This window comes from Trametes versicolor, assembly GCF_000271585.1.
Source record: "Trametes versicolor FP-101664 SS1 unplaced genomic scaffold TRAVEscaffold_3, whole genome shotgun sequence".
In the NCBI taxonomy this organism is placed as follows: Eukaryota; Fungi; Basidiomycota; class Agaricomycetes; order Polyporales; family Polyporaceae; genus Trametes; species Trametes versicolor.
In genome coordinates this window covers 2,853,852-2,878,782 of record NW_007360323.1, presented here as the reverse complement: position 1 = coordinate 2,878,782, position 24,931 = coordinate 2,853,852, and the positions used below count along the sequence as shown (strand labels likewise).

At 59.6% G+C, this 24,931-nt stretch overlaps 9 protein-coding genes across 9 annotated transcripts; 4 read left to right on the top strand and 5 right to left on the bottom strand.

The window, feature by feature from the left end:
• Nucleotides 1–567: 567 nt before the first annotated feature.
• On the top strand, nucleotides 568–1,548 carry TRAVEDRAFT_44949 (uncharacterized protein; the record flags this gene model as incomplete). Its single annotated transcript, XM_008036900.1, has 5 exons — nucleotides 568–756; nucleotides 812–849; nucleotides 906–1,218; nucleotides 1,267–1,467; nucleotides 1,519–1,548. The coding sequence occupies 5 exons, from the start codon at nucleotides 568–570 to the stop codon at nucleotides 1,546–1,548; spliced, it is 771 nt and encodes a 256-aa protein (XP_008035091.1).
• Nucleotides 1,549–1,908: 360 nt separating this feature from the next.
• Nucleotides 1,909–5,414, top strand: TRAVEDRAFT_44948 (uncharacterized protein; the record flags this gene model as incomplete). Its single annotated transcript, XM_008036899.1, has 11 exons — nucleotides 1,909–2,103; nucleotides 2,154–2,435; nucleotides 2,492–2,529; nucleotides 2,583–2,898; nucleotides 2,957–3,061; nucleotides 4,076–4,288; nucleotides 4,340–4,621; nucleotides 4,676–4,713; nucleotides 4,762–5,077; nucleotides 5,134–5,334; nucleotides 5,385–5,414. 11 exons carry the CDS (start codon nucleotides 1,909–1,911, stop codon nucleotides 5,412–5,414), a joined length of 2,016 nt encoding a protein of 671 aa, XP_008035090.1.
• A 1,261-nt stretch (nucleotides 5,415–6,675) lies between these two features.
• TRAVEDRAFT_44947 (uncharacterized protein) lies at nucleotides 6,676–7,555 on the bottom strand (the record flags this gene model as incomplete). The annotated part of the gene is made up of 5 exons (XM_008036898.1): nucleotides 6,676–6,706; nucleotides 6,781–6,910; nucleotides 6,969–7,026; nucleotides 7,106–7,364; nucleotides 7,416–7,555. The coding sequence occupies 5 exons, from the start codon at nucleotides 7,553–7,555 to the stop codon at nucleotides 6,676–6,678; spliced, it is 618 nt and encodes a 205-aa protein (XP_008035089.1).
• Nucleotides 7,556–9,228: 1,673 nt separating this feature from the next.
• On the bottom strand, nucleotides 9,229–9,621 carry TRAVEDRAFT_99236 (uncharacterized protein; the record flags this gene model as incomplete). The annotated part of the gene is made up of 1 exon (XM_008037627.1): nucleotides 9,229–9,621. A coding segment is annotated over one exon (393 nt), but the record flags the coding sequence as incomplete, so codon positions are not given.
• A 300-nt stretch (nucleotides 9,622–9,921) lies between these two features.
• TRAVEDRAFT_57215 (acyl-CoA dehydrogenase NM domain-like protein) lies at nucleotides 9,922–12,214 on the bottom strand. Its single transcript, XM_008037020.1, has 14 exons — nucleotides 12,093–12,214; nucleotides 11,974–12,036; nucleotides 11,724–11,909; nucleotides 11,581–11,668; nucleotides 11,423–11,524; nucleotides 11,289–11,367; nucleotides 10,981–11,233; nucleotides 10,904–10,923; nucleotides 10,730–10,851; nucleotides 10,591–10,670; nucleotides 10,482–10,532; nucleotides 10,305–10,433; nucleotides 10,235–10,246; nucleotides 9,922–10,179 (listed from the first exon to the last, which is right to left on the bottom strand). Exons 1-14 carry the CDS (start codon nucleotides 12,141–12,143, stop codon nucleotides 10,054–10,056), a joined length of 1,362 nt encoding a protein of 453 aa, XP_008035211.1. The 5' UTR covers nucleotides 12,144–12,214; the 3' UTR covers nucleotides 9,922–10,053.
• Nucleotides 12,215–13,003: 789 nt separating this feature from the next.
• Nucleotides 13,004–16,777, bottom strand: TRAVEDRAFT_115809 (uncharacterized protein; the record flags this gene model as incomplete). Its single annotated transcript, XM_008037626.1, has 7 exons — nucleotides 13,004–13,809; nucleotides 13,903–15,013; nucleotides 15,069–15,228; nucleotides 15,286–15,527; nucleotides 15,610–16,186; nucleotides 16,238–16,348; nucleotides 16,581–16,777. The coding sequence occupies 7 exons, from the start codon at nucleotides 16,775–16,777 to the stop codon at nucleotides 13,004–13,006; spliced, it is 3,204 nt and encodes a 1,067-aa protein (XP_008035817.1).
• Nucleotides 16,778–17,508: 731 nt separating this feature from the next.
• On the bottom strand, nucleotides 17,509–19,569 carry TRAVEDRAFT_70302 (uncharacterized protein; the record flags this gene model as incomplete). Its single annotated transcript, XM_008037625.1, has 2 exons — nucleotides 19,020–19,569; nucleotides 17,509–17,521 (listed from the first exon to the last, which is right to left on the bottom strand). The coding sequence occupies exons 1-2, from the start codon at nucleotides 19,538–19,540 to the stop codon at nucleotides 17,509–17,511; spliced, it is 534 nt and encodes a 177-aa protein (XP_008035816.1). The 5' UTR covers nucleotides 19,541–19,569.
• A 1,969-nt stretch (nucleotides 19,570–21,538) lies between these two features.
• TRAVEDRAFT_163902 (uncharacterized protein) lies at nucleotides 21,539–23,861 on the top strand (the record flags this gene model as incomplete). Its single annotated transcript, XM_008037624.1, has 2 exons — nucleotides 21,539–22,483; nucleotides 22,537–23,861. The coding sequence occupies 2 exons, from the start codon at nucleotides 21,539–21,541 to the stop codon at nucleotides 22,771–22,773; spliced, it is 1,182 nt and encodes a 393-aa protein (XP_008035815.1). The 3' UTR covers nucleotides 22,774–23,861.
• A 101-nt stretch (nucleotides 23,862–23,962) lies between these two features.
• TRAVEDRAFT_27484 (uncharacterized protein) lies at nucleotides 23,963–24,791 on the top strand. Its single transcript, XM_008036678.1, has one exon. It carries the CDS (start codon nucleotides 24,011–24,013, stop codon nucleotides 24,431–24,433), a length of 423 nt encoding a protein of 140 aa, XP_008034869.1. The 5' UTR covers nucleotides 23,963–24,010; the 3' UTR covers nucleotides 24,434–24,791.
• The last annotated feature ends 140 nt before the right edge of the window (nucleotides 24,792–24,931 follow it).

Sequence of the window (24,931 nt, the reverse complement as noted above, 5' to 3'; positions counted from 1 at the left end):
GGTCCGTAACACCTATTTGGGACACATCCAGACACTGCGGAGCCTAAATCACAGGCAACCTGGGCGTCTTTTCTGGTCTGAGGCTTAAACGCGCACTGGCATGTCGCCCAGGTTCAAATCTCCTACGATCATACGCTTGCGGGGTTTCCTCGACAATCTCGAGTGATACAGTCCTTTGGTCTCGTTTCATTTTCACTGCCCTTTTGTTGTTATGGCGTCCTCCGACATTCAGCCCACCGGCGAGCAAGATATCTTCGCTGAGCTCCACGGCGAAGAGCTATACTGGAGAGATCGCCAGCACTTCCTCGAAAGCCGTGGATATCAACTGCGCCCTCGATACCGCCCCGATTGGATACCCTCTTGGAGGGGGAAACCTTACGAAGCTGTCTTCGCCGCCGAGGACGCCTACGCCCTCCCCGTAAGTCGTTCGGCCACCGTTCATCGTATTTCGGACTGAGAATGTGTTGGATGAAGTCTAGGATGTGTGTGATAGATGCGACACGTATATCTGATGGCGCTCTTGTTTACATGAAGAGAGCTCGCGCTGACTCAGAAGAGCTACATATCATGTCATATCTGAACACCGACGAGCTGCGCCAAGACCCTCGAAACCACTGCGTTCCTCTGCTGGATGTACTACGGGACCCTCTCGATGCTGACATGTCGATCATGGTCATGCCCTTTCTGAAGTATATCGATAAACCAGACATGGAACGGGTCGAAGACGTTCTTCAATGTATCGACCAAGTCCTTGAGGTGCGGTATCCGGCTTCTGTACACTAGTGGTGACTACTAATCGGCGAGTAAGCAGGGCCTTGTCTTTATCCATGACCAGGGCGTTGCGCACAGGTAAGTCTTCTCACCCATGCCTCGCACTAGCCATGTTCACGAAGCACACTTTTCAGAGACTGCGCGTTCAAGAACGTTATGATGGACGCGTCTGCGATGTTCCCACAGGGGTTTCATCCGATTGTGCAGACGCGTCTCCCCGATGTTTCGGGGCGCGCTCCTGTGCTTTCACGGTCGGCCGTTCCTGTCAAATACTACTACATCGACTTCGGCATCTCTACGCGCTTCACATCGGACGCTCCCCGGCTCGTCGTCGGCACCTTGGGTCTCGATGAGGAGCCACCAGAACTGTCGGACAGCATCCCGTACGACCCTTTCAAGCTGGATGTCTTTCTGATCGGAAACCTCATCCGCCGCGAACTCTACGACGTGCGTGTTTCTTTGAACTTTCGTCGCCCACTAAACCTGTCTGAGCAGAAATTCTCCAACTTGACGATGCTGGAACCCCTCATGAACCAAATGTCGCATGAGGACCCAGCGCGTCGTCCGAGCGCCGCGGAAGCGCACCAGCAGTTCAAAGTCGTCAGAAGGAACGTGCCAACCCTGTACCGACACTGGGATTTGCAGCCGCGCGACTCATTTCTGCTGGTCAGAGTTTTCCGTCAGATGTACTCTCTGGTGCGCAATATTTTCTCGCACTACAAATCTAGGCTGACGGCTTCGGCACAGTTCTGCGCCATCTATCGATCTATCTTCTGATTTTGTGTGCTGTATTAGGCTGTCGCCGTATGGCGCTTCCGTTTTTAGTTGAGTCCTCTGTTTTCTCTAGTATGCTTTTGCCCCTATGTACTACTTCTCGCTTCCGACTAAAGACAAACTGTAGTGCTCAGCTATGCGCATGATCATGCGACCGCGGAGACAGTGCATGCGGCGGAGCCGGATCCGAGTCGGACCTCCAACTCTCAAACAAATGTTATTGTTCTGAGTTTTAATCCATGAGACCTACAGGAGCCTACCGACCTAAACAAGACTTCGTGGCGCAAGACGAGATCGCGCCTCTGCGAGCTTCCCTTCTATCTTGCCTACCTACTTCCAACAGCCAGTCCACACCTAACCAGCATGTCCATCGACACTTTCGACTTTACTATATACGAGCGCCTGGACACCGTAGAGAGGTACTGGGCAAGCAAAGCACTGCTTTTCGAGGCCCATGGGTACGCACTACGCCCGCGATACCGACCTGGCTGGACGCCGTCGTGGAGGGGCAAGCCGATAACGGCCATCCTGTTTGCGGAAGACGCGCTGTCATTGCATGTGAGATCATTGTACATATATTGCAGCGCCCGCAGGCTAACGGGTATCAGGCCAGAGCAAATGTCATAGACGCAACGCACGTATCCGACGGCAGACTTGTATACCTCAAGAAGATCCACCCCGATTCCGAGGAGCTGCAGTTGTTGCGATACCTCTCGTCGCCGGAGATGCTCCGAGATCCGCATAATCACTGCGTGCCCCTGCTGGATGTAATTCACGACCCGTCTGACCCTCAGACATGTTTCGTTGTGATGCCGTATCTGCGGTACATTGACTATCCTCACCCTGAACTCGTTGAAGACATGCTAGAGTGTGGTGAACAAATCCTTGGGGTAGGCGTTGCGATTCCTGCTCTCGACAGTGCACCATCGCTCATGTCACTTCGCAGGGACTGGTCTTCTTGCACGACCACGGCGTAGCCCATCGGTGGGTCTACTGTGCACCGGAGGGCGATGCGATGCTAACTTACTTCCCTGCAGTGACTGCGCCTATAAGAATATCATGATGGACGCCGCGGCGATGTTCCCCAAGGGCTTTCACCCTTTGAACGAATCCAGGTTGCCTGATAACTCAGGAGCGGCCCCTGTTCTGCACCGCATTGACATTCCCGTCAAGTACTACTTCATCGACTTCGGGATATCTACGCTGTTCGCACCGGACGATCATCCTAGGCTTGTTGTTGGACGCCAGGGCTTAGACGACGAGGTCCCCGAGTTATCTGACACTGTCCCGTATGATCCCTTCAAGACCGACATCTTCATCATAGGAAACTTGCTGCGGCAAAGGTTCCTTCAGGTATGAGTCCGACTGTTGACTGTTGATTTCGCCGATGCTAACGACCCGCCGGCTACAGAAATACTCCAACGTTGATATGTTCACCCCGCTGGTCGAGCGGATGGTCAACAACGATCCTAGCCAGCGTCCAAGCGCTTCGGAAGCGCTCCGGGAGTGGAAAACCGTGCGTCGTCGGATATACCGAATTCAGCGATACTGGCGGCTGCGTCCGCGTGAGGAAATGTGGATTGCGACCTTCTTTCTTGAATGCAAGGCCACCGTGCGTATCTATTCCTCTGGCTGGTTCTTAGACCTCTTGATTAATGTCGCACCTTACAGATTCTCGCCATCGTCAGATCCTGGCAATCTTGATGAGCGCGAATCATACCGACCAGCTGACCCGTACCCCTCCTGGACAGTTCCTATCTGCTCTCTGTTCAGTGCTATCGCTTGGTTCCTGGATGTACAGTGCTCTCGCTTGCTATCATTGTTGTTTGTGCACGTGTCTCATGACGCAGCATCTACCATGGACGGACACCCGCCCAACGACATTCGAAGTGCTAAAAGCCACGCAACCCGCATGCGCCGAAAATGACCTGGGTGCCCCGCCGTATGTGCAACTCGCGTCTGGTGACGCGCGCACGAAGGGGCATGTGTCTTGATGTTGCCGCTGTCTGACAACTACCTACCAGGAACGATAGGGAACGCGCGGCCGCTATAAGTGCCGCGCCTAGACTATGGGTTCGCAGATCGGATCTGGAATAGGGCTCGAAGGCTCTTGCCGCCAATATCGAGCACTTCGTACAACACTGTGATCGCGAGCCGAGCTCGCGTTCGGTGTCCACGTCACGGTCATGTCTAGGATTATCTGGCAGAGCGTGGATTTTCTGGAGTCTGGACGAGGCGACTGGGGCGAGGTGGCGTGTACCCGCTTGCAGGGCGTCCCACGTATGATGTACTATGGACCCCGGTAGGATCAATTTCCAATTGAGGATTCTCACTCCGCGACGTCTTGTTTCCCCTGTCCTTTCTCTCGCGTTTCACTCACACCTTGACTACGCGGCTATAGCCATTTGGCGATTCATCTACGTCTTCGTCGGGGGATCTTACAGGTGAAGTTGCAAGTCTGCTCCACTCCTCTTCAGTACTACGGCAAGTGTATTACTCGCCTCCACGCTTGCTTCGTGCTCTTTTCCAGATCCTATCGCTCAATATGGTCGTCTGCGAGCTCGACGAGGACGACTCCTTTGCGCGCCTTACAGACGAAGAGATTTATTGGCGGGATCACCAAGAATTCCTCGAAGCGCATGGTTACATGCTACGCGCTCGTTACCAGCCGGGCTGGACGCCGTCTTGGAGAGGGAAACCTGAAGAAACCATCTTGGACAGTGAGGATGCCTTTTCCTTGCCAGTAAGCCACCTGTCTATCAAACTCTACTCTTGCTAAAAACGCGACCGCCAGCTCCGGACGAAAGTCATGGACGCAACGCGTATATCGGACGGGACTCTCGTTTATATCAAGAGAACTCCTGTCGGTTCCGAGGAGCTACAAATCCTCTCATACCTCAACTCAGAAGAACTCCGGCAAGACCCTCGTAACCACTGCATTGCTTTGTTGGACGTGTTGCGAGATACCGCTGATCCCAACATCGCATTCATGGTAATGCCTTTCATGAAATATATCGACTCGCCGCCCATGGAGCGAGTCGAAGATGTCCTTGATTGCTTCGACCAAATTTTGGAGGTAAGCACAATCTTTGCGGCCCCTATCGAACAATTTCTGACCAGCAGTACGCAGGGCCTCGGGTTTATCCATGACCATGGCGTCGCGCACAGGTAAGCCGCTTCACTTGGCATTGACAGCGATGTTCATAGCACTGCTAGAGATTGCGCATACAAGAACATCATGATGGAAGCGTCTGCTCTGTTTCCACGGGGTTTCCACCCGGTAATACAGAGCTTGCTTCCAGATATCTCGGGCGAGGCACACCCTCTGTCCCGAGCAGGCGTACCTATCAACTATTACTTCATAGACTTCGGTATTTCGTCGCGCTTCGCCCCCGATGCCACTTCGAGGCTCGTCGTCGGCTCGTCGGGTCTCGACCAGGAGCCGCCAGAATTATCGGATACCGTGCCTTATGATCCCTTCAAGTTGGACGTGTTCATCATTGGGAACCTCATCCGCCGGCACTTTTGCGATGTAAGTACCGATCATTTACATTCCTCTCGATCTATTAACGAAGGCCGTTCGAGCAGAGGTACTCCAACCTGCAAATGTTGGAACCACTCATGAAGCAAATGGTACACCCGGACCCAACGCGTCGACCAACTGCCGCGAAGGCGTATCAGCAGTTCACGGCCATCCGCAGGGGCGTGTCGCCCATATACCGGTATTGGAGTCTGCAGCCGCGCGACTCGTATCTGCTGGTCAAAGTCTTCCGGCATGTGTATTCTCTGGTAAGCATGAGTGCGCGTCGTCGAGTGCTCGGCTGATGGCTTTGGGCCAGTTCTATTCCATCTATCGCTCGATCTTCTGAGCCCGATCTCTGTACTTGTTTCGTGGTGCTTTGCTATGGCCTGTCTCATGAATGGTGAATTGTACCGTCGCCGCCGTCCTGCTCTCGGATGGCGCGCTGTTGATGTTGTTTGCTCTCACATTCCGTCATCTACTGGGCTCTTGTATGTATACCGCTCTGATGTTTATGTGAATCGATCAATACCCTTCGCTACTGGGCTACAGTTATTCCCCCCCGGATACCGGCGAGAGTGTCTTCTGTATGCTGGTATCGCGGTGACATTGTCGTTAAAGACCAGACTTCAGAAGAACATCACAAGACCAAGAACCGGGACGGGCGATGTACCCACCGTACGGCTGAGCGGTAGGCGTTGCTTGATGACCTAGTGCGAAGTTGACATCTTGGGCGGCAGGAGAACGGCAAATGACCAAGGCACACCATCCAGCGCTCTCTCGAAGCGAGGTAGAGCCGCCACTTCGACACAGCGAAGCCCCGGGAGGCGGATGCCACGATGCTCACACGGGAACTTGGAAGAACAACGCGGGTTGCCACCTGTCGATGCCCATCCTACGCGATACAGCGGCCGAAGTTCCTTCGGTGATGATATCCAACTATCTCCCGCCGAGGATGCGTACGTAGTACAACGGTCGCGTTCCAATTGTACCGGGTGATACGTTGACAGTCGGCTCCTTGGCAGTACGTCTCCGGCCGCGGGTAAAACGAACTTGTCGCGCCGCTATCTCGCTCTTGTTCTCTTCAGGACGAGCCTCCAGCGCTGCTCGTAGTTCCACCTTATCGCATTCCGTACGTTGTGTCGCCCAGAATGCCCACACCTATGCTTGGCGGTGGTATCTCCATCCCTACGTTGGCGACCAGCGCGAGAACTGGTTCCAGCGAGGACGGTTGCCTCTCTATAAACGAGCAAGTGAGTGAGTAGCAGGCACGCTACCCGTACGCGTACACTGCCGCAGGCGTCGACGTCACACATCTTGGGCATTCAAGTCATGCGCGACCGGTCGCATGCATTGAGACAACGCGGCCACAAGTTTATACCATGGTATACCTGGTACTCGCCCGATAGAGGCATGGTGTACCGTGCTCAGCGCCAGTGAACGGGTGTGCACGGAGAACGCCAGTCTTCCTGCTCAATGCACTGGGAGGAGGGTGCTTTGACGGGCATGCATGCACTTGAATCCAAAGCTCAACAACACTACAACTATGTTAGTGCTGTTATTTTGATGTCAGCGCCGCCGAGTCTACTTCAAATCATCTTGTCACCAAATTAGTTGAGGAAAATTGAGCGGTACAGACTGCTACGGAAATGCTACTGCATTATCTACTTGAACCGTCAGGATCGTCTAATTAACTGTGGAAATGTACGACGCACCCGTTTGTTCTACAATCCGTAGCCGCTCGCCTGATGGTTTGGTAGATGACTTCGGAGGGGCGCTGATGGGTCATGAGGGGGGCGAGTTTGAAGGTGGTGGCATCGACGGAGAGAGCCTCTCTGCCGTAGTCTGTAGGGACAGTCTGTTAACACATGTGTCTGCGCGGGCTAGTAAATGTAACACTTACTCTCAGGCCATATACTGGCTCCGAGCACGAGCGCTCGAGCTTCCGCACGCGGGATCGCCTGAAGGTTCAGACGTATCCAGTCTGTCGCGTGTTAGCACGGACGGTCAAAACGGAACAGCGCACGAAAGGGGACGTACTGGTATAGCCTGCCGGTCATACTGGGAAGGGCGTCCTGCCCCGGTTTCACGCTGATGCTGATCGCGCAGGTATGACATGACACTACGCCAATGCGCCGCGGCGTCCTTCGCTGCTGGCTCCTTGTCCAGGGAAGTCCTATACGAGCAAGATACGAGTACGCCAGACATCATGGTGAAGCTGCTGCTTGGGAACTTCAGTATTATATGGCTGAACCCCGTGTCTACCCAGATGGCTTGCGTCGCAACGGACGACATGGCACTGTGGTGCAAGAATGAGCGAGTGTGCATGCGAGCATTGACTCAGACTTACGCGGCGAGTCGGCTGGAAGAGCGACGATGTTGCTGGAAAGGGGATCGAGTATAAGTACTACCGGAAACCTTCAGGATTTCTGGTATGGATGAACTCGAGCGAGGCACAGCATAGAGCTCGAGGCAGCCCCACACAGGCATGGTAGGATAGCCAGAACGCGCCTACTACTTCGGTACAGATATCCGGATATCTGTATTGTGCGCGACTGCTTATCGTATTCGCCCGCTGGAAAGCGAGGGCCAACCCCGCTGATCCCGCAAGTCAGCCGCAATCCCATTCGAGAACAGGATCCACAGCGCACCTTGGTACCTGATAACTAGATACTCCCGCTGCAAATATCTGAGCATCCGGCAAGCCGATTTGCGACACAAATGTCCGGATACTCCGATACAGCACCTCCGACGACTTCGGAATATGTTTATCATCCCTCCTGTCCTAGCCGTCAATCCGCATATCTGGATGCTGTGCCTCCGGAGCACATACAAGAGAGCGGGGACACTCTGGAGCTGTGCGACCGGGATAGCGGGGTTGCTCCTTGAGAGCTGGCTATGGTGCGCATCTGGAGGTCGCACCTAATCTTAGGACCAGGTTCCTGGATAGTCTTCACGGTAGTATCTGCGGCACGAGATCTACCACTGCCAGTGTGGACGTGTCGTATCGCGTTCCTCGTGATTCGTACCAGAGCGACAATGCATGGCGCGTGCGAGCAAAGACAGCCCGTGATAGCTTGGTAGGCTCCGCGAAATTACGGATGGCGACTTGCAAATCCTGTGCTGATGATTTCGTCGCAGCTGTTTGCACCGCGATGACCTCGCCGTATGTACTTGACATCCGTATAGCGTCTTGTAGGAGGACTGGCGGTATTCTGAGCAAAAGTATTCGGCGTTACCGGCTGACGATACATCGACCTGATGAACGTACTCGCACAAGCGAATCAGAGCACGATTGTGATCCTGACTGGGCGCGCTCTCGCTGTTCGGCCGCGGCGAGTGCTGCAGCTAGAACTAGCGTGACTGAAGCTGTCATGACAGTGGCAAGACTCACAGGTCGATCAATCGGAGGCTGCAGCGGATGCCAGCCTCTGGCCAGCCTCCCGCCGCCCGAGGGAATAAAAACCTCGCCGCGACGCGTCGATCCCCCATTCGCGCTCTGTTCCCCCCTCCATCCCCCCCTCCTCCCCCACCACCCGCTATGAGTCACCACGCCGACAGGCAGGGGCCTTCAAGACACGGGATCTACCCTGGCGTCAGCGATGTTCCCAATTGCCGATGGGCAGGGCCGCTTCAAGCGTCGTCAGAGTACTGCAAGCAAGCGGTCAGAAGCTCCTTAAGATTGAAGTCCATTTTGAGTCGAAGGTGGGACGGTAAGTGTTTCTTTCCCCGAGGGAGGGACTTCGGTCCTGGCGCATACCTTTTCGTGGTCCTCGGGATAAGTACCTGGTCGTGCGTGGCCTCTCGGGGCTGCGCGCGGGCAGGGAAACCAAAATGCGTTTTCTTTTCTTCGTTTCGGCGTTGGGTCGTGCGCCGCACTCGCTGATGCCTTCCTGGCACTACCGTCTTGGGTACGTACCTGTCGGCGTGGAGATATACACCGCTGGTCTTCGCATGACCGACACTAGGCGTTCGACCCGCCGTGAGGCAACCATAAAGCAGGTGAGGGTGTTGGAATAGGACGTGCATATGCAGGACACTGGTATTATGATGGATGTACGATACTACGACCATCTTCCGCGAATATAATATCAGCCATGTACCCTGCAATGCGTGTGGACTGAGCATACAACGTACCTCTATGACGACCCTTCACTGGCCTGGCGATCCTCCGCTAGCCGGCGCTTCGTGCGCATCTCCTCGTCCTTGAGCGCATCGAACCCAGGCCGGCCGCGGCTGAGCACTCCGTACAGCGTGGTCATGACCGCCAGCTCGCGCAGCGGGCGGTTCTCGCTCCACGCCTCGCCCGCCTGCGCCGCCTTGCTATTCGTCTTCACGGTCGCGGTGTTGCTCTCCCCGAACCGGGGCATCGCGCGGCGCTGCGTGAGCGCGACCTCGAGCGCGCGGAATGGCGTCTCGTCGCCGAGCGCGGTCGCCCGTTTCATCTGCCGGTGGATGAAGGCCTCGTCGATTTGTTTCGAGAGGTTCTCTTTGGTGATGAACGACGCCGACTGGTGGTACAGGTTCACGAGCACCCGCATTTTCTCGTCTGGCAGCTTCGCGCTAGGCTGTACGTCGAGTTTTGACTGGGACGTGGAGGCGGTGGTAGACCAGGGTGATGATGCCGAGGCGTTGGTGGAGGTATTGCGAGTGCATCGTGCTGCTCGACGGAGGGAGAGTCGCAACAGCTTGGTCGACGAGAGACCGGACATGGTGGCAGAGAGCAAGGTTCTGCGATCACGTGTAGCCAATTCCTGTCTATACATTTGGCGCCTGCGGGGCCTGCCGCCCACCCCGTCCTGCGTCGAAAATTCGCCAGGTGAACGTACGACGGTGATGATAACATCATTCAAATTGTGGGGACAACAATCTCCAGTATTCGCGAGATCATAATATACAGCAAGTCCTCCGAGCAGATACAAATGGATATATCCAAAAGCTCCGGCCACAACTCACACCAATAGCACAAACCTCAAACAGCGAGCACTTTACAGGTGCGCTTTGACGTTGTGCTTGGCTGCGAGGGCCTTTTCCCGCTTCTTGACCTCAGCATGGCGCTGGGTTACCGCTTGTGCGCGCTTAAGCTCCCTCTGCCCAATCTGCTGGATATGGACCTGTGGGCTCGCAGTGAGTATCGAAGACTATCAGCACCTGAATATTTGTACTTACAGCGTCGGGACCCTATGAATTCGTACGATTGTGAGCGGTTGAAAAAAACAGACGAAAGAACGAGACGTACATCAGCGATACGAAGCGTCCGCAGGTTCGCGTACATGGCAGCGAGGGGAGTGTCCTGGCTGAGGCCCTCGGCACCGTAGGCTTGGATAGCGCGATCGATGACCAGGCACGCCATAGAAGGCACGACAAACTGATCGCGAGTTCAGAACGGAAGCAAGACAGGGAACACCACTCGTACCTTGGCGATACCGATCTCCTTGAGCGCACCCTTCGCCTGTGCTCTGTCGATCTGCGAGCGAGCGTAATTTAGAGTCAAGCTTGACAGCACGTATAAGTAGAAGCCTAACCTGCAGCGCTGCGCTAAGAACCAACAGCCTAGAAGATTCGATCTCGGCGCGAGACTTAGCGATGTCAGCCACAACAGTACCTAGGGTCGCAAGAAGGGGTGTCAGGAGTGGAAGTTGGGGAAGGCCAGAAGAGACCTACCATGTTCGTACAAGAACTTTCCAAACGTCTTCTTCGCGGGGTCGGTGACGCGCTGGAGCAATAGGTCCAGAGCGTACTGGGCGGCGCCAATGGAACGCATGCAATGGTGAATGCGGCCAGGCCTGCATATGTATGTGAGCGACTCTCCTGCGACCACTGCGTATTGCAACGTACCCAAGACGACCCTGGATGATCTATAGCAGAGAGAAGGGGATTAGGAGAGGTCTGTACACTATACGCAGTGATCCTACCTCGAAGCCCTTGCCCCAGCCCAATACCAAGTTCTCCAAAGGAACCCGGACATTCTCATAAATGATCTCACAGTGACCCTCGGGAGCGTCGTCGTAGCCAAGAACCTGCATGGGGCGAATGACCTTCACGCCAGGGTGGTTCGCGGGGACGATGACAATGCTCTGCTGCCTGTACTTGTCCGAGTTGTCCGGGTCGCTCTTGCCGAGCACCAGGTGCAGCGCGCAGCGCGGGTCGCCCGCACCGCTGATGTACCTGGAGGGACGGGTGGTGAGCAAAAAGCAGCGTCGAGAAGCATCGCCGTCCGTACCACTTGTGGCCGTTGATGACGATCTCGTTGCCCTCCTGGCGAATTGAAGTCCGGATGTTGGTTGCGTCGGACGAAGCGACTGCATTTCCGGGCATTGAGCCCAGACCATGGGCGATCAGCGGAAGGGGGCATACCGAATCTCTCGGTCATAGAGAACGCCGAGCGGATCTCGCCGTTGAGGAGAGGAACCAGCCACTTCTTCTGCTGCTCAGGGGAGCCAAACCGGGCCAAAACCTCTACAGTGCCGGTCAGTACCAGACTCACAAAGCGTAAGTGGTGCAATAACACGTACCCATGTTTCCCGTATCAGGCGCAGAACAGTTCACAGCCTCAGACGCAAGCTGGCCACCGCGGCCCAGAATCTCGGCCATGCACGCATACTGCCCAGCAAGTCAGCACCATTTACCCAACTTCAGCCAGCTGCAGAGCACGCACCTCGAGGTTGGTGAGCGGCACGCCGAACTGCGGGTAGTGCGCCTTGCTCAGGAAGAGGTTCCAAAGCCCGAGCGACTTCGCCTTCGCCTTGAGGTCCACCAGCACGGGGATGACGGTCGTCCAGCGCGTCGCGGGGTCCGTCGGGAGCTGCGCATGCGCGACCCGCACCGCGGGGTATACGTCCTCCTGCACACGCGTCCGTCAGTCCCCGTCCGCCAGCGCGCACTACTAGCAGAGACGCCACACGCACCTCCATGAACTTTATGAGCTTCGCGAGGATATCCTTCGCGAACGGCGAGATCTTGTCCTCGACCTGCAAAACGCCTCAGCTCAGCCTCGCGCGCTCCCAGCCACTGAAGTTGTACGCACCAGCGCCCATGACGACGGAGAGGTGTATTCGACGATCGGGTGCGTGGACATCGTATAGTATGTGCTTGCTGTCGTGACGGTGGTCGCAGACAGACAGAGAGAGGTGCGGGAAGACGGGCCCCCCACACTCTCCGCGGCGACCCCGCACTATGAATGGGCGGCCGGCTATACACAGAGGCCGGACACGCGTTGGCGCGCGATCAGGCGCGCCCAGTTTGGCAACCAAGATCGCGGCAGGGGCGGCCCAGGCGCGACGCCGAGGTCAGATGCGCGCGCACCTGAGCACCCGCGCCGCGGTGGCGGCGCCCTTGAGCTTAGCTAGGGGCCCCCGCGAGCCGAGGGAACAAGGCTTAGGAGGGGGGGAAATAGGCATGTTCATTCGTGAGAGACATAGAGCGGGACGGTAGAGTAAAGTTAGGTAGTAATAATAGCGCAACAGGGGTGCTCGTATGTAGCATACGGAGGCATGCCGGGGGATGGTCCAGTGGTACCGATACAAACACAGGGGAACGGCCGTGCGGACTGTACAGGGGAGACGGCGGGATGCGAGCGGGGACCAGGCATTAGGAGGGGGCGTGTGTACCAGTACTGTACCTCCACGGATCTGGGCGGGTAGTCGTACAGCTAAGTATACAGAGCGAGGTATGCAAGAAGGGATACATCCGGGGCAGTGCGGTGGGGTGCGTACAGTGCAGCGATGCGTGCGTCGTGAAGGGGTCGAGAAATCCAGAGGGTGCATAGCAAATAACATAGGCGTAAGTAGTAACGGGAACGTGATGCGGGTGCGGGTGCGCGGACAGCATATCACAGACGGCGCGGTGAGAGAGCGAGAAAGAGAAGAGGAGAGATGCTAGAGCTATAAGGGTGTTGCCGACACCGAATTGCGTCGTCCAACACGGGCGTGAGCGCGTTCACCGTCCGTTCATGTCATTCTGCCACGCCTGTCCGTCTGTCGTGAAATCACCGCCGAGCGTGAACGCGACCTCTGGGTCCACGCCGAACGCGCCAGCGTCGAACGGCTGCCAGTACTGGTCCTGTTCCCCGAGCCCCACGTACGGCGCGCCCGCGCCCGCGTTCGGGCTCCCCGACGTAGGATCGTAGTTGCGGATGTAGTCGAGCCCGCGGAATGGCAGCCCGGGCGCAGCGAAACCCGCCGACGGCGGTGTCGTGCCCGTGCCCCCAACCGGTGCTGACGCCGGCGCTGGCGAGAAGTCCATGCCAAAGCTGGCGCCGTCGAAATTGCTTAGGTACGGTGAGGACGTGTCGAGCCCAGGCAGCTGTCCAGAGAAGCTGCCCGAGTGCTGGTGCTGGTGCCCATGAGTGCGCCCATACGACGGCCCGCCTCCTGCCATCGAGTCCGCAGGGAAGAACTTGAGCTCGTTCTGGTCCACCGCAGGGCTTGCCCACCTGTCCGCAGGGCTGCCGAGCGCAAAGTCATAGTCGAACCGTTGCCGCGGAATCTGCACGCTTGGCGACTGCGCCATGCTGAGCTGCGGGTAGCCCGACGAGCCCTGCATCATGTCGCCGCTGTCCATCGTCCGGTGCGCCGGCCCGGGCGGCGACGGGTGGCTGTTGACGGACACCGGGGAGCTGTGCGAACTCGCGCCCAGGTTCGAGCGGCCGGGGTACGAGCTTGGAAGGCCGAGCGCCGTGTATCCGTCGTGGTACTGGTCCTCGTCATGGGGCCGTTTCCGGGACGTCGACCGGGCGCGCAACGCTGTCGAAGGAACAGAAGAAACGGGGGCGACGTCAGCACCACATGCGGCGGAATAGGCAGCAACGGCTGATCTCCCCGAAGGAAGCCCAGAACCCGCGCCGCACGTAGAAGAGCACTCACAGTCCGTGCGATAATGTGTCGAGGCGTGCGCGTTGCGGGGTGACATAGGCACGTCACGCGACCGGTCCCTCCGCGGTCTGCCCTTGATCAGTCGCTCGGAGACCGGGACCGAGATGGACGCGGAGCGTCCGTCGTGGTACATGGGCGAAGAAGGGCTCGGAGACGGGGCCGATGGTCCGGGGGCTGCCTGCGGAGAAGAAGAGGAAGCACCCATGAAACCCCGCGGCGGCGGGTGGAATACGGCGGTCCTGATCGCCTCGCTGGCTTTCGCAGACAGGTCCTCGAGGAGCTCCTTGCACTTGCGTGCTCCAGGCCAGAAGCCCTCCCACGACTCCAGTACGGCGAGGCAGCTCCGCGCCTCTTCGAGCGCCGCCTGCGACGCCATGGGGTCGGTCGTATGCATGGCATAGAGGAGGATGATCACCGCAGAGCTGAACAGGTTCTGAATGAAGAACGCAAAGTGGTGGCTCGGTGGGACGACGTTCTTGATGGACGGGGCCAGGCGAACGCAGGCACGGGCGGTCTGGACGGCCTTCGCGGTGGAACTTGTCGAACTTGGGGCGACGGGCTGCTCCCGCTTCACCGGGAGGAAGTTGCGGTGGAGAGTCGTCAGAATGGAGTAATAGTGACTGCACAGTACCGCTGCCATGGACACCTGCTTCTCCGTGCGCGGCTTGACCTTGAATTCCTCCGGAAGGGCTTCGCACCACTTTGACAGTCTTCGGTCGAGCGTCTCTACGGACCGGTCGAGCTCCATGCGCTTGTCCATCTCGAGGTGGTCCTTCGTCTTGTCGAGCGCGTATATCTCGCGGAGAACACGCCCTGCGATCTTGTACAGCTCGATGAGCTCGTTGAAGCCCTTCATGAGCGTAACGGTGGGCATCTTCTCGTCGCCGTTGAAGTACTGAGGCAGCAGCTCGTCGTCGACGTCCGCGGGCATCTCCACATCGCAGTCCGCATCTTCGATCGCCAGGGGTCGGCCGAGGGCGAGGGCGAGCATCCGATCGAGCGTATACACACCCCACCAGATCTTGCGGCGTGTCTCCTTCTGTATCGGGCTAAGTGCGAGCCATCGGGGCGAACGCTGTTACGGCAGAATATGAACACGGGATTCCGAGGACTGGGAACAGGGTACTCACGTGAAGACCGATGTCTTGTGCAGCGCGGACGGCCTGTCCGACGAGCAGCCACGCCTGTGGCAGGCAGTTCACGGAGCAGAGGAAAGAAGACATCAGAAGGAAGCACTGAACGTGTTCGAGCTGTATGGAAGGGTAGCTCGTGTAGTGCAGGATGAGCGCACTACGTGTTGAAAGTCAGCATGTCTGTCCAAATACCGCGAATGCTCCGCGGACGCACCGTTCGATGTAAACGACACCCATTCCGCCATCGTCCAAGTTCCCATTCTTGTTCAGCCGCGGGTCGTCCACGAAGCGCGACGCCACAGCGAAGACGGAGCACATGAGCGCTATGAACGCCATGTAATTCCGCTTGAACTCGGGATTCTCCCGGTGGTCCATCACATCCTTGTACTTGCGCAGGAACGATGGCTTGTCGATGACGGGCATCAGGAAGTGGAACCGCGCGAAGTACGCATCGACCTATCAGATTCCAACAGTTAGCAACGCACGGACGACTTTCGTGTGCAGACCGGAGCGAAAATGCGGGCGCCGCGCTACTCACGAGCTTATCCGCGAGATCTCGTTCGGGATACTCGACTTCCTCGGGTGGCGGAAGCGCCCTGACCTTCCCGAAGAACACGCTCGCGGGGTAATAGAGCTTATTCGCGCTCGGGCCTGGCGCAGTCGGGTCCTCCTCCATTGGGGATATGCGGTTGACGGGCGCAGTCGTGGCGTCCCGCAATTGCTGGATAAGAGTCATGGTGGACGACTTTCCGATCCAGTGCAGGTGGCCGTGCTCGTCAAGCGCGAGCTGTCCGAACGCGTCGGAGACGTCATCCTCAATCTTCACCGTCGGCTCGTCTGACTCTCCGCTTCCACTCGTACTGCGGCTGTCGCCGCCGTTTGTAAGCACGGAGCTCTCGCGGACCCGAGGGAGGATAGACTGCAGCACATTCGAGACAGCACTATCCGGGAATGGTGGTGCGGAGGATGTTGACTGGGACTGGCTCCCGGATAGGGCGGCAGATATTGCGGTGAGGTCGAGCCCTGTGGTTTGGGTGACCTGCTCGAGGATGGGGGTGACCTGCTGGATCACGGTCTCCATGTGCTGGATGCGGGCCTCCAGTTCCTGGACATAGCTGCGACCGCAGTGAGCATTGCGACGCTGACAAACACTGAACTATGCTTACTGTCTGCTCAAAGCGGCTCTGTCCTTCGTCTGTAGCCATGTACACTGAGACTTCGACGCCGAGCATTGAGAACATGTGGGTTCGACACCGTCGCACTTGATCTTCTTGCGTCTGTGGGTCGAGAACGATCAGAACGGTTCTGGAGCAGAGCGAGCGAGAAGCGGCATGTCTCCGCGAAGCTCTCGCAGCGAGGCCGCCCGCCGTCTAGAACAGGAATCTGATGTGGACGTTCGACGAGGCATGTCCGACTTCGACGACGAGGGTGCGGAGGGGAGGGCCGAGCCAAGCGAGGGTGGTAGCCACAACGGGCGGGCGACGATCACGGAGACGGAGGAAGGCTCACCTGCAGGATTCGCAAGCACGCCAGACCCGCCTGCGCTGGAGCTGGACGGGCTTGAGGCCGATGTCGGCGGGCAGCGGCGCGTGGTCGTCGACCCGCTTCTTCTTCGGCGGGTGGGGGATCGTCATCGTTGGATTTGGGAGGGGGGCGGGTGGGGGGTTGTCGGTGGAATCGGGCGGCGTATTTGGCTCGGAGGTCATGGTGGCAGAGCGTATATATGAACGGCGCAGTGGGGCTGATGCGAAGCCGAAGCCGGGTGGGAGAGAGAGGCGCGAGACGGGGCAGCGGCCGGGCTCGGGAGGCGGAGGGCGGAGGAGGGAGAGAGAGAGAACTGAGTGAGATGAGTGCGAAAGATGAGATGAGAAGACGCCTAGATCTCCCCCAGATCCTCCTCCGTGCCTGGCGTCTATTCTATTATATCACGCTCTCGCTCCACAAAGCGCTGCAGCTCTGCGTGCTTTGCCCGCCACCGCCGCCCTGGCCTGCTCTAGTTCTTTGCCGCCCCCGCCGTCCATTGAGCCTTCCTTCATTGGACACGGGCGGCCAGCAATAGCCATAGCTCGCGCATGCCGACGCCGCCCGCAGCCCGGCAGCGCTCTGCCCAATGCCACCCGGGGCATGACACACCCAAACGCGAGCGGAGGACTCGGATCGGAGACCGCCGCTCCCATCCCTTCCGCCAATTCAGCGCGAGTGCATTGAGCGTGGTGCGGCGCAAGAACCACCGTCCTCGTTGCACGGCAGAATCGGGAGCGTGCGTCGAAAAGCTTCGCTCGCGCTTCCCCGCACTTCTCTGCTCGCCTCGCTCCGGGCGACCTGCCCGGTGCCCCGAACGCACCGTCGTCGCTAACTGCGGTCCCCGTTACGCCCTGCACTCTACTTGACAGCCGCCTTCTCCGCGCTCGCACACTCTTGGCGACCGAACACGGCCTCAGCTCAGCTGTCTGACGCCGTACACAATAAGTACGCTCTCCTAACCCCGGCCGGCCAGACGCAGGAGTCGCACAGGTACGCCCTCCCAAATATCCTCGCACACGCCGTAACGCCGGACATGCGCGCCCCGTACGTGCGAGCGTACAGGATAAAACCGCATACGTCCGAACGCATCCGTCAAAGGTCTAACGCGGCCGTCAAACAAACCGCCGTCCGCTAGGCGTTACGCGAGCGAGTCAGTCTCGTGCCGCTCATCTACATGTAACATGCATCTGCAACTCTGTCCACTCGGCATGTCGGACAGCGAGTCGAGACACAAGACCCAGCTGAATGCAACACACATACCGCTACGCGCGCGCCCCGTGCGAGCGCACAGGATAAAGCCGCGCACGTCCGAACACGACCACAGATGTCCACCCGAAGTGCTGTCCAAACACGGTGGCCTGACAGACAACCGGGCACCCCCTTCTGCCCAGCATTACGTTACGCGCCGATTCCACCGTGCGCAGACGACGTATCTCCATCCACGTATCTCCATCCCCGCACATCGACGCCCTCGACTCGGCGCGCCGGGCGAGTGCACCGTTCCCAATCCCAATTGAACGACGCGTCCTTATAAGGCTTGGCAGCCCACGCCGTGGCGGGAAGCAGCATGCACCCGCCCACTTCCACGCCCACCCTAGCGTGCTGCGTAGCCTCGCGCTCCGTAGCCTGCCACGTAGGAATTCGGCCCCGGACATGCGAGCCCCACACGGCGGCGCGTCCCAAGAACCCACGGGCAGCGTCCGAACACGGGAACGCACACATCCCGGCGGGAAGGGTGCCCACCCTCGATCTAGACCTCGCGGGCCTGACGGTGAAAGCCCGAGCCCCAGCGCGCACACCCGCAAGTCCTATGACCACTCATTCACTAACCAGGGCTGCAGATTCTCGGCGAGATCGCGCGGACGCACCGAATGATGGGGCAGAGAGGCGCACATCGTCTGACCCCCGGGCGACCGTTGCGAAGAGAGGCCCACGCCTTAGTCGGGGTCCATTGGACGCTTCCCTGTGCCCAAGCCCAGATGCATCTTGTGTCACTGTGAGAGAGAAGGCGATTACTGTATATAGAGCCGACGATGACTAGCGTATGCGCGCAGGAGGTGGTGATGATGCATGGATGCGCGGATTCGTACAGGCACGCCTGGGCATTCCCCCTCTGCGCACGCGGGAGACGCACCGGAGGCCGTGCCGGAGCAGCGAGCGCGGGCGAATGGGAGCGGACGGAGTGCGCGCGAGCGAGCGAGCGAACAGCGAAGTGCACGGTTACATTGCGCCCCAAACGTCAGCGAGCGAGAAGAGCGAGCGGCCGGTGGGCGTGCACACACCTCCCGGCGGCGGCCCAGCACGTCCCCAATCCAATCTGCGCCTGCGTCCTTCCCTGCCCTTGCCCAACCCAGATCCTCCCCTGCGCCTCCCAACCCCAAACTACGCCCCTCTGCGCAGCCCTCGTCCACGCAGCGTCCTCACCGCATGCCCGCCGAGATAGCCGTCATCTTGTCGGGCGAGTCGCGGAGGTAGAAGAGCTTCGCCCTGCGCATGCGCTTGCCCGCGCGTCCCTCGGTTCCGCGCGCGCCCGCGCGCATGAGCACCTTCACGTCCTTCACGTTCGGCGAGCACACCGCGAACTGCACCTCGACGCCCGTGCGGTTGATCACGTTGCGGAGGAGGACGGACGTGTCCGCGCCGCGCCGGCGGATGCCCAGCAGGACGCCCGTGAACGCCGTCGGCGCGTGCTTGCTCGTCACCTGCAGGACCGACCCGGGGAGGATGCGCTCGGGGTGGCGTTTGCCGAAGCGCGCGAGCAGCTCGAGCTTCTCGGGGGAGAGCAGGCGTTGCCGGAGGTACGGCATGAGGCCCTTGCCGGCTTTGAGGCCCTCGAGGGCGGGGGTGGGGGGAGGGGCGGAGACCGTGGCGACGCTAGAGAATGGGTAGGGCTGCGTGGCCGTTGACATGAGCCGTTGTGTGCATCTTCGGAAGGAGTTGAGCATGGTGAGGAGGTGCCCGAGACCCAGAGAGCGTGGTGCGGAGGGGTCGGTGGTTGTGGGCGGGAATAACGATGGCGGACTCGACAGCGAAAAGCAGGGCGCGTGGCACGTGCTTTAGGCGCCCTTACGCGACGGTGGCGCGCTGCACAGCTCTGCACTCTCTGCGCGAACAGGATGAGGATTTGTGAAACAAGTTGTTGTTCCTCAAACGAGCGAGATAGCTAGCGCTATGGAGACCCCACGTCGTCCCTTTCCTATAGCAATTTACAGGACACGCAAACCACAACATCTCAACAACACCGCCATCAGTAGTATCCAATGGCGCTCGTCCCGCTCCTTCGTCGCCCCACAGCAACGAACCAGGGCCTGGTCACGCTTTGACTCAGCTAATTCTCATATCTTCTTATAGTGGCGTTCTCTCCCAGCCCCGCTGTGTCATTTTCACAATACAAATGCGGTCTTTGAACCCGGTCGGCGCGATAATTCGAGAGGGGCAGCCTTTCGGCCTTGCATTCTCAGGCCTCCGTGCCACTGTCCTGAATGATCTCATCTAGATTCCCCTCCAAACCTGTGGTAATTGCCCATATTGGGGCTAGGGTAGCCGTGGAACACGACTGTCCTCCAGCCACTTGCTCCGGACGTCGCGGGGAGGGGGCACAGAGGCCTAGGTCATGTTATAGATCTGCTCCAAGGATGAACGCTGAGCCATGGCGATTCGTGTCTCGTACCAATGGCCTCTCGTGGGCTTGTCTCGATACCTCGACGGTGCCTGTAGGATAGCAAAAGACCAGCGAGCTGATCTCGACCTTCATAGCACTTTGCGCACGCTAAGCGCCCATAACAGACCCTGCGCAGACGCGCGCAGTCTCGATGTGCGGCGCATCGTCCTCGGTCCTCGGGGATCTGTTGAGGGCTTCGGGGTCGACAAAAGTTTTTGTTATATGAGGCTTACGGCATAGAACATGCGTATTACATATCGAAGCAGCAAGTGCAATGCCGGTGCCTGTGCGTGGCTCGGTTCCGAAGCACAGATACTCCATTCCAGCTCCAATTTCAATGCCGCCCCTGGCAATCGTGCATCCACTTGCGTTGTGAAGGGCTCGCGAGTGGGGGTCGTTGTTCGAGGCGGTCGATGTGCAGAGGTGAAGGCGGTTGGGGTATCGAGAGGCGTGCGAGAGGGGAAGGGAGAGATGTGACGTATGCCGGTCGGCGAGAAGGAGAAGGAGTTCTGGCGGGCTTCGAACTGCGGCGAGAGCGCTCTTTGAGAGGGCCTGACGTACTTTTGTGGGCAAGGGGCGCGCGATGCGGCGACAACGACGCAGGGGCTGTGTGTGCTAGCGGCGGGAGAGCGAGGGCGTGGCCGGGCGCAAGGCGGGCGCGAGCGATACGGCGTGATGGGAGCACGATGTGCTGCTTAATCGTTGGGATCGCGAGGGGGGCGTGGTGCGGTAAGCGGGGAGAGGCGAGATGGCAACGTGCGTGTGAGGAGCGACTGGAGGGCATGTGGTGGGGCGTGGCCGGAGGAGAGACCTCGGAGGGGGCGACGGAACGGAGGACGGAACGGCAAAAGAGGGTGCGGGTCGGAGACGAGGTCAGTCGGACAGATCTGACTAGTGGCTGGGACAGGTGCAGGGTCTCTCTCAGTTCAGGGACGCAGCTGGGGATAGAGACCGGGAGCACGTGGGGCGAGGGTTTGGGAAGAGATCGTCTGTGTGACGGATGCGGACGGTTCTGGGTCGTGGCCGTTGGGAAGAGGGACGTCGGAGTGCGTCTCCAATCGAGCCAGGCGCGCACGAACCCTCGTATCCGCTCTCCCACTAGAACCGCCCTCGCTTCACGCCGAGAATCCTCTGCCATTCGTAATCGCCCATTTTCGCCTTCCTATATATCCCTTGCCCCTGTCCCACATCCACCCTCGACTTTTCTCCGTCAACGCGTCCGCCGCTGCACTCCAAGTGCACCCATTCGCCTTTCTTCCGCCGCTGACACACCCCCAGCAACATGGAGCTCGCTGCCCTCCCCGTTGAGCTCCTCGACGCCATCCTCGCGCCCCTTGCGCCCAACGCCTCCTCCCTGGCCGCTGCAGCACTCTCCTGCGCAGCAATCAACCCCAGTGCCACCCGCCTCCTCTACCGCCATCTCGCCCTCTCCGAATACGCCCACAACACCTCCGTCATCCGTCTCCTAGCCACACGACGTGACCTTGCCGGCCTCGTCCGCACATTCTCCGTACACCTAGGCGATGCCGATCCAGCCGCACGTCCAATGTACTCCGACCTCCAGCGTGCCCTCGCGCGCATGACGAATCTCACGAGCCTCGCGCTCTACGTCGACGCTTCTGCCAGCTGGATTCTCTCACCCCCGCAGGCCCAGAAGAGCGAGAAGAGCAATATCCTTCACCCGGAGCCCCCGTTCTACCCGCGTCTCGAGCATCTGACCTGTAACTTCCCGCTCGACGCCCACCTCGCCGCGTTTCTGGGCCAAGTCCCATCCCTTATCTCCCTCCAGCTCTCCTCCTTCCTCTCCGACGCAGACGTCCATTCAGAGCCCGAGCCGGCCCACGTACACCCGTCACATATACCTCTCCTCGAGGCCTACACCGGTCCCGCCCGCGTCCTCCCCGCCCTCTCCTCCCGTCCCCTCCGCGCGGTCCACCTCTCCGGCGACCTTACACTTGACCTCCTCCCGCCTAATGCGAGCGCTCCGTCTGCGGAAGAGGCGATGCCCCATCTCCGACAATCGGGCGCTATCCCCGATCTCGATCAGAGCTCGCGCGCGAGCACAAGCACGGACGCGGACACGGACACGGGCGCGCTCCTGCAGGTCCTCAGCGCAATGACCAGCGCCGCGCCCGCGGAGCTCCTGGAGACCCTCGCGCTCGCGTACCCCAACTTGGTGTGTGTGCGCTTGATGACGACGCGCGCGCTTTGGGACTTGCCCGACTTGGTACGTGTATATGCGCTTCCGGTCGTGGAGGAGCTGACTCACGCGTCTCGCAGGCGTTCTATTCGCGTATCGCAGACACGCTCTCGACCCTGCCCCATCTCACGACGTTCGAGCTCTCTGGCATGCACTGGCAGTCGCGCCGGAAGGCAGAGCCTGCTGCGGCAGTAGAGACGGAATGGATCTCGCCGCCGGTCAGCCCGCGCGCGGCTGAGCTCCCGCCGCCGGACATCGATGACGACGAGCCGCTCGACTACGACTTCGACGGCGCGTTTCTCGACTGGTCGTACTGAACACCCGAGGAGCAGGGCGTCGGGGGGAGGCGGGGAGGATGAAAAGCGGACTTCGGGCGCGCGCGCGACGCCGCTAACCCGAGCTCGGTGCGTCGCCGTGAGCGCTTCGTAGCCCGTGGCTTACCTCGTCGTCTCCGGCGGGCCTGTCGATGTCGTCACGCATCCTACCCGTCGGGCGAAGCCATGCTCTGTCTACCCGATAACCTCTGAGATCGCCCTTCCCGGACCCGTTGGCGCCCTCTCGAATTCCGCGATTGGTGGACCTCCACCATCCGTCGGCATCCCTGGCACCATCGCGCACGGCACACGCCATCCAAACAAACAAAAAGCACGCTATAATTCCAGCGTTCGCCATCCCTGACTGGCGGCCACCATTCGGCTATTTTCGCTTCTTTCGTCCATTCGCCCCGTCACCCCAGGACTTTCACCACCATCGCGGCCATATTTTTCGGCGCCGCATCTACGCCTCGACCCCGTTCTCCGCCATGCCACTCGCAGCAGCAGCACCCTATTGACAGTTCCGCGGCCGCCGCAGCGCCCGCGTAATTTATCGACCCGCACGTCCACTTAGGCCGTGCGCCGTCATTCAGTTATCGCCACCGTCCACGCACATTGCCTGCTTCCGCGTCCCAGGCCCCAGCTCCAGATCCGATTCAGCCCATACCCCTCCACCCACCACCGTATCCGTATCCGTATCCGTATCCTCGCACCGTCCCATCGTCGTCCCCGCCGCCGTTTCATGCGCGTTAATTTGGAATGTTCTTTCCGCTATCGTACCGTCTTATGTGTCCCCTCTCCCTCTCTCGCATCTTTTACGTGCACCCCCTGCCCCAGCAGCAGCAGTGACCCGCGCTGCTGCTCCTGCGTCTGCGTCACTCATACTTATCGCGCCTCATGCCCTTCCGATCGCAATAGCCTTGCCGCAGCGGTTCATTTTCCCGCCGCCCGCTTCTTCTTCTGTGGCCGCACCCACACCCATGCGCCCCGCCCTCCCATCATCACTCCTCGACTCCTCCGAACATATCGTACTGCTCTCCGCCCGCCCCTGCTCGCCGCTTTAGTCTACCGTAGTACCCGCCTGCTTTTCCCCCTCCCCCTTTCGCGCATCACTCTGAACTTACTCCCGTTATCGCCCGCCCTTTAGCCACACTTTGAATTCTCGCCACCATGCACCTTTTCATCTCGTACCCGCAGCGCTCGTTCGCTCGTGTACATAGTCGAGGGCCCACCACGCCCGATGTACCCGCCGGCTTCCCGCGCTGTATGTACGTATCGTAGACAGGACCCGTTAATATATAATGCCTCTTTGGACTCCACTCCTCCGCGTGGCCCCGCTGCCTACCGAGTCAGAACGCCGGACAATGGATCCACCTCGCGCGCGCGAGATACTGAGTCTGAATATACGATCCTCGATCCACACGCGCGCGAGGACCCGCGCGATCGCCGTTCGCACACCCCCGCGGTGCCCGTGCGAGCAGCCCAACGCTTCCCCGAAGCGAAGCCGCGCCCCGATGGCGCGCGATGGCGTCCTAGCATGTCGCCCACGCCGGGGCGGGCGGACATCCCAGCGAAGCGCGCCTCGGGGGACCCGCTTCTCAGCTTCGCTGCTCCAAAGAGCCAGTTGGCCTCCCCTGCCGGGCCCCACCCATTGTCCTTCTGAGACACCGCGGGTGGGGCCTCCTCAAAACCAGCCGTCTCGGCGCCCACCTCGGACTGGGCGCACGCCTAGGACCCCCAATGCACATCGAGCGAGCGGCGAGCGCGCTAGAACCCGCGAAGCCTGCAGCCCTGGGCGATGTGTGCCGTCACCGCACGCCTACTATCGAGTGCGTGTACGTACGCGCGGCACAGCATCACACCCTGTGCCGGCCTGCGAGTCGTCGAGGGCGCGATAGCGCGGTCTGGGTGGGCTAATCGCGTTGGGTGATTCGCCGGCGGCGCGGGGGATGTAGCGGCGCTGGCTCCGCGCGAGGCTAGTGTGCACGGACGGGACGGGTGTGCCCACGCGGGGGGCCCCCAGATCTCCGGAGGGAGATGCATGGGTGCATATGCCGCGTCGGAGTTGTGCTGAAGTGAGGGCATGGGCAGGGTGGGCTGGCCGAGGCAGCAGCTTGCGATAGCGGACTTGGGCGCGGGACACAGACGGCTGACGCAACGC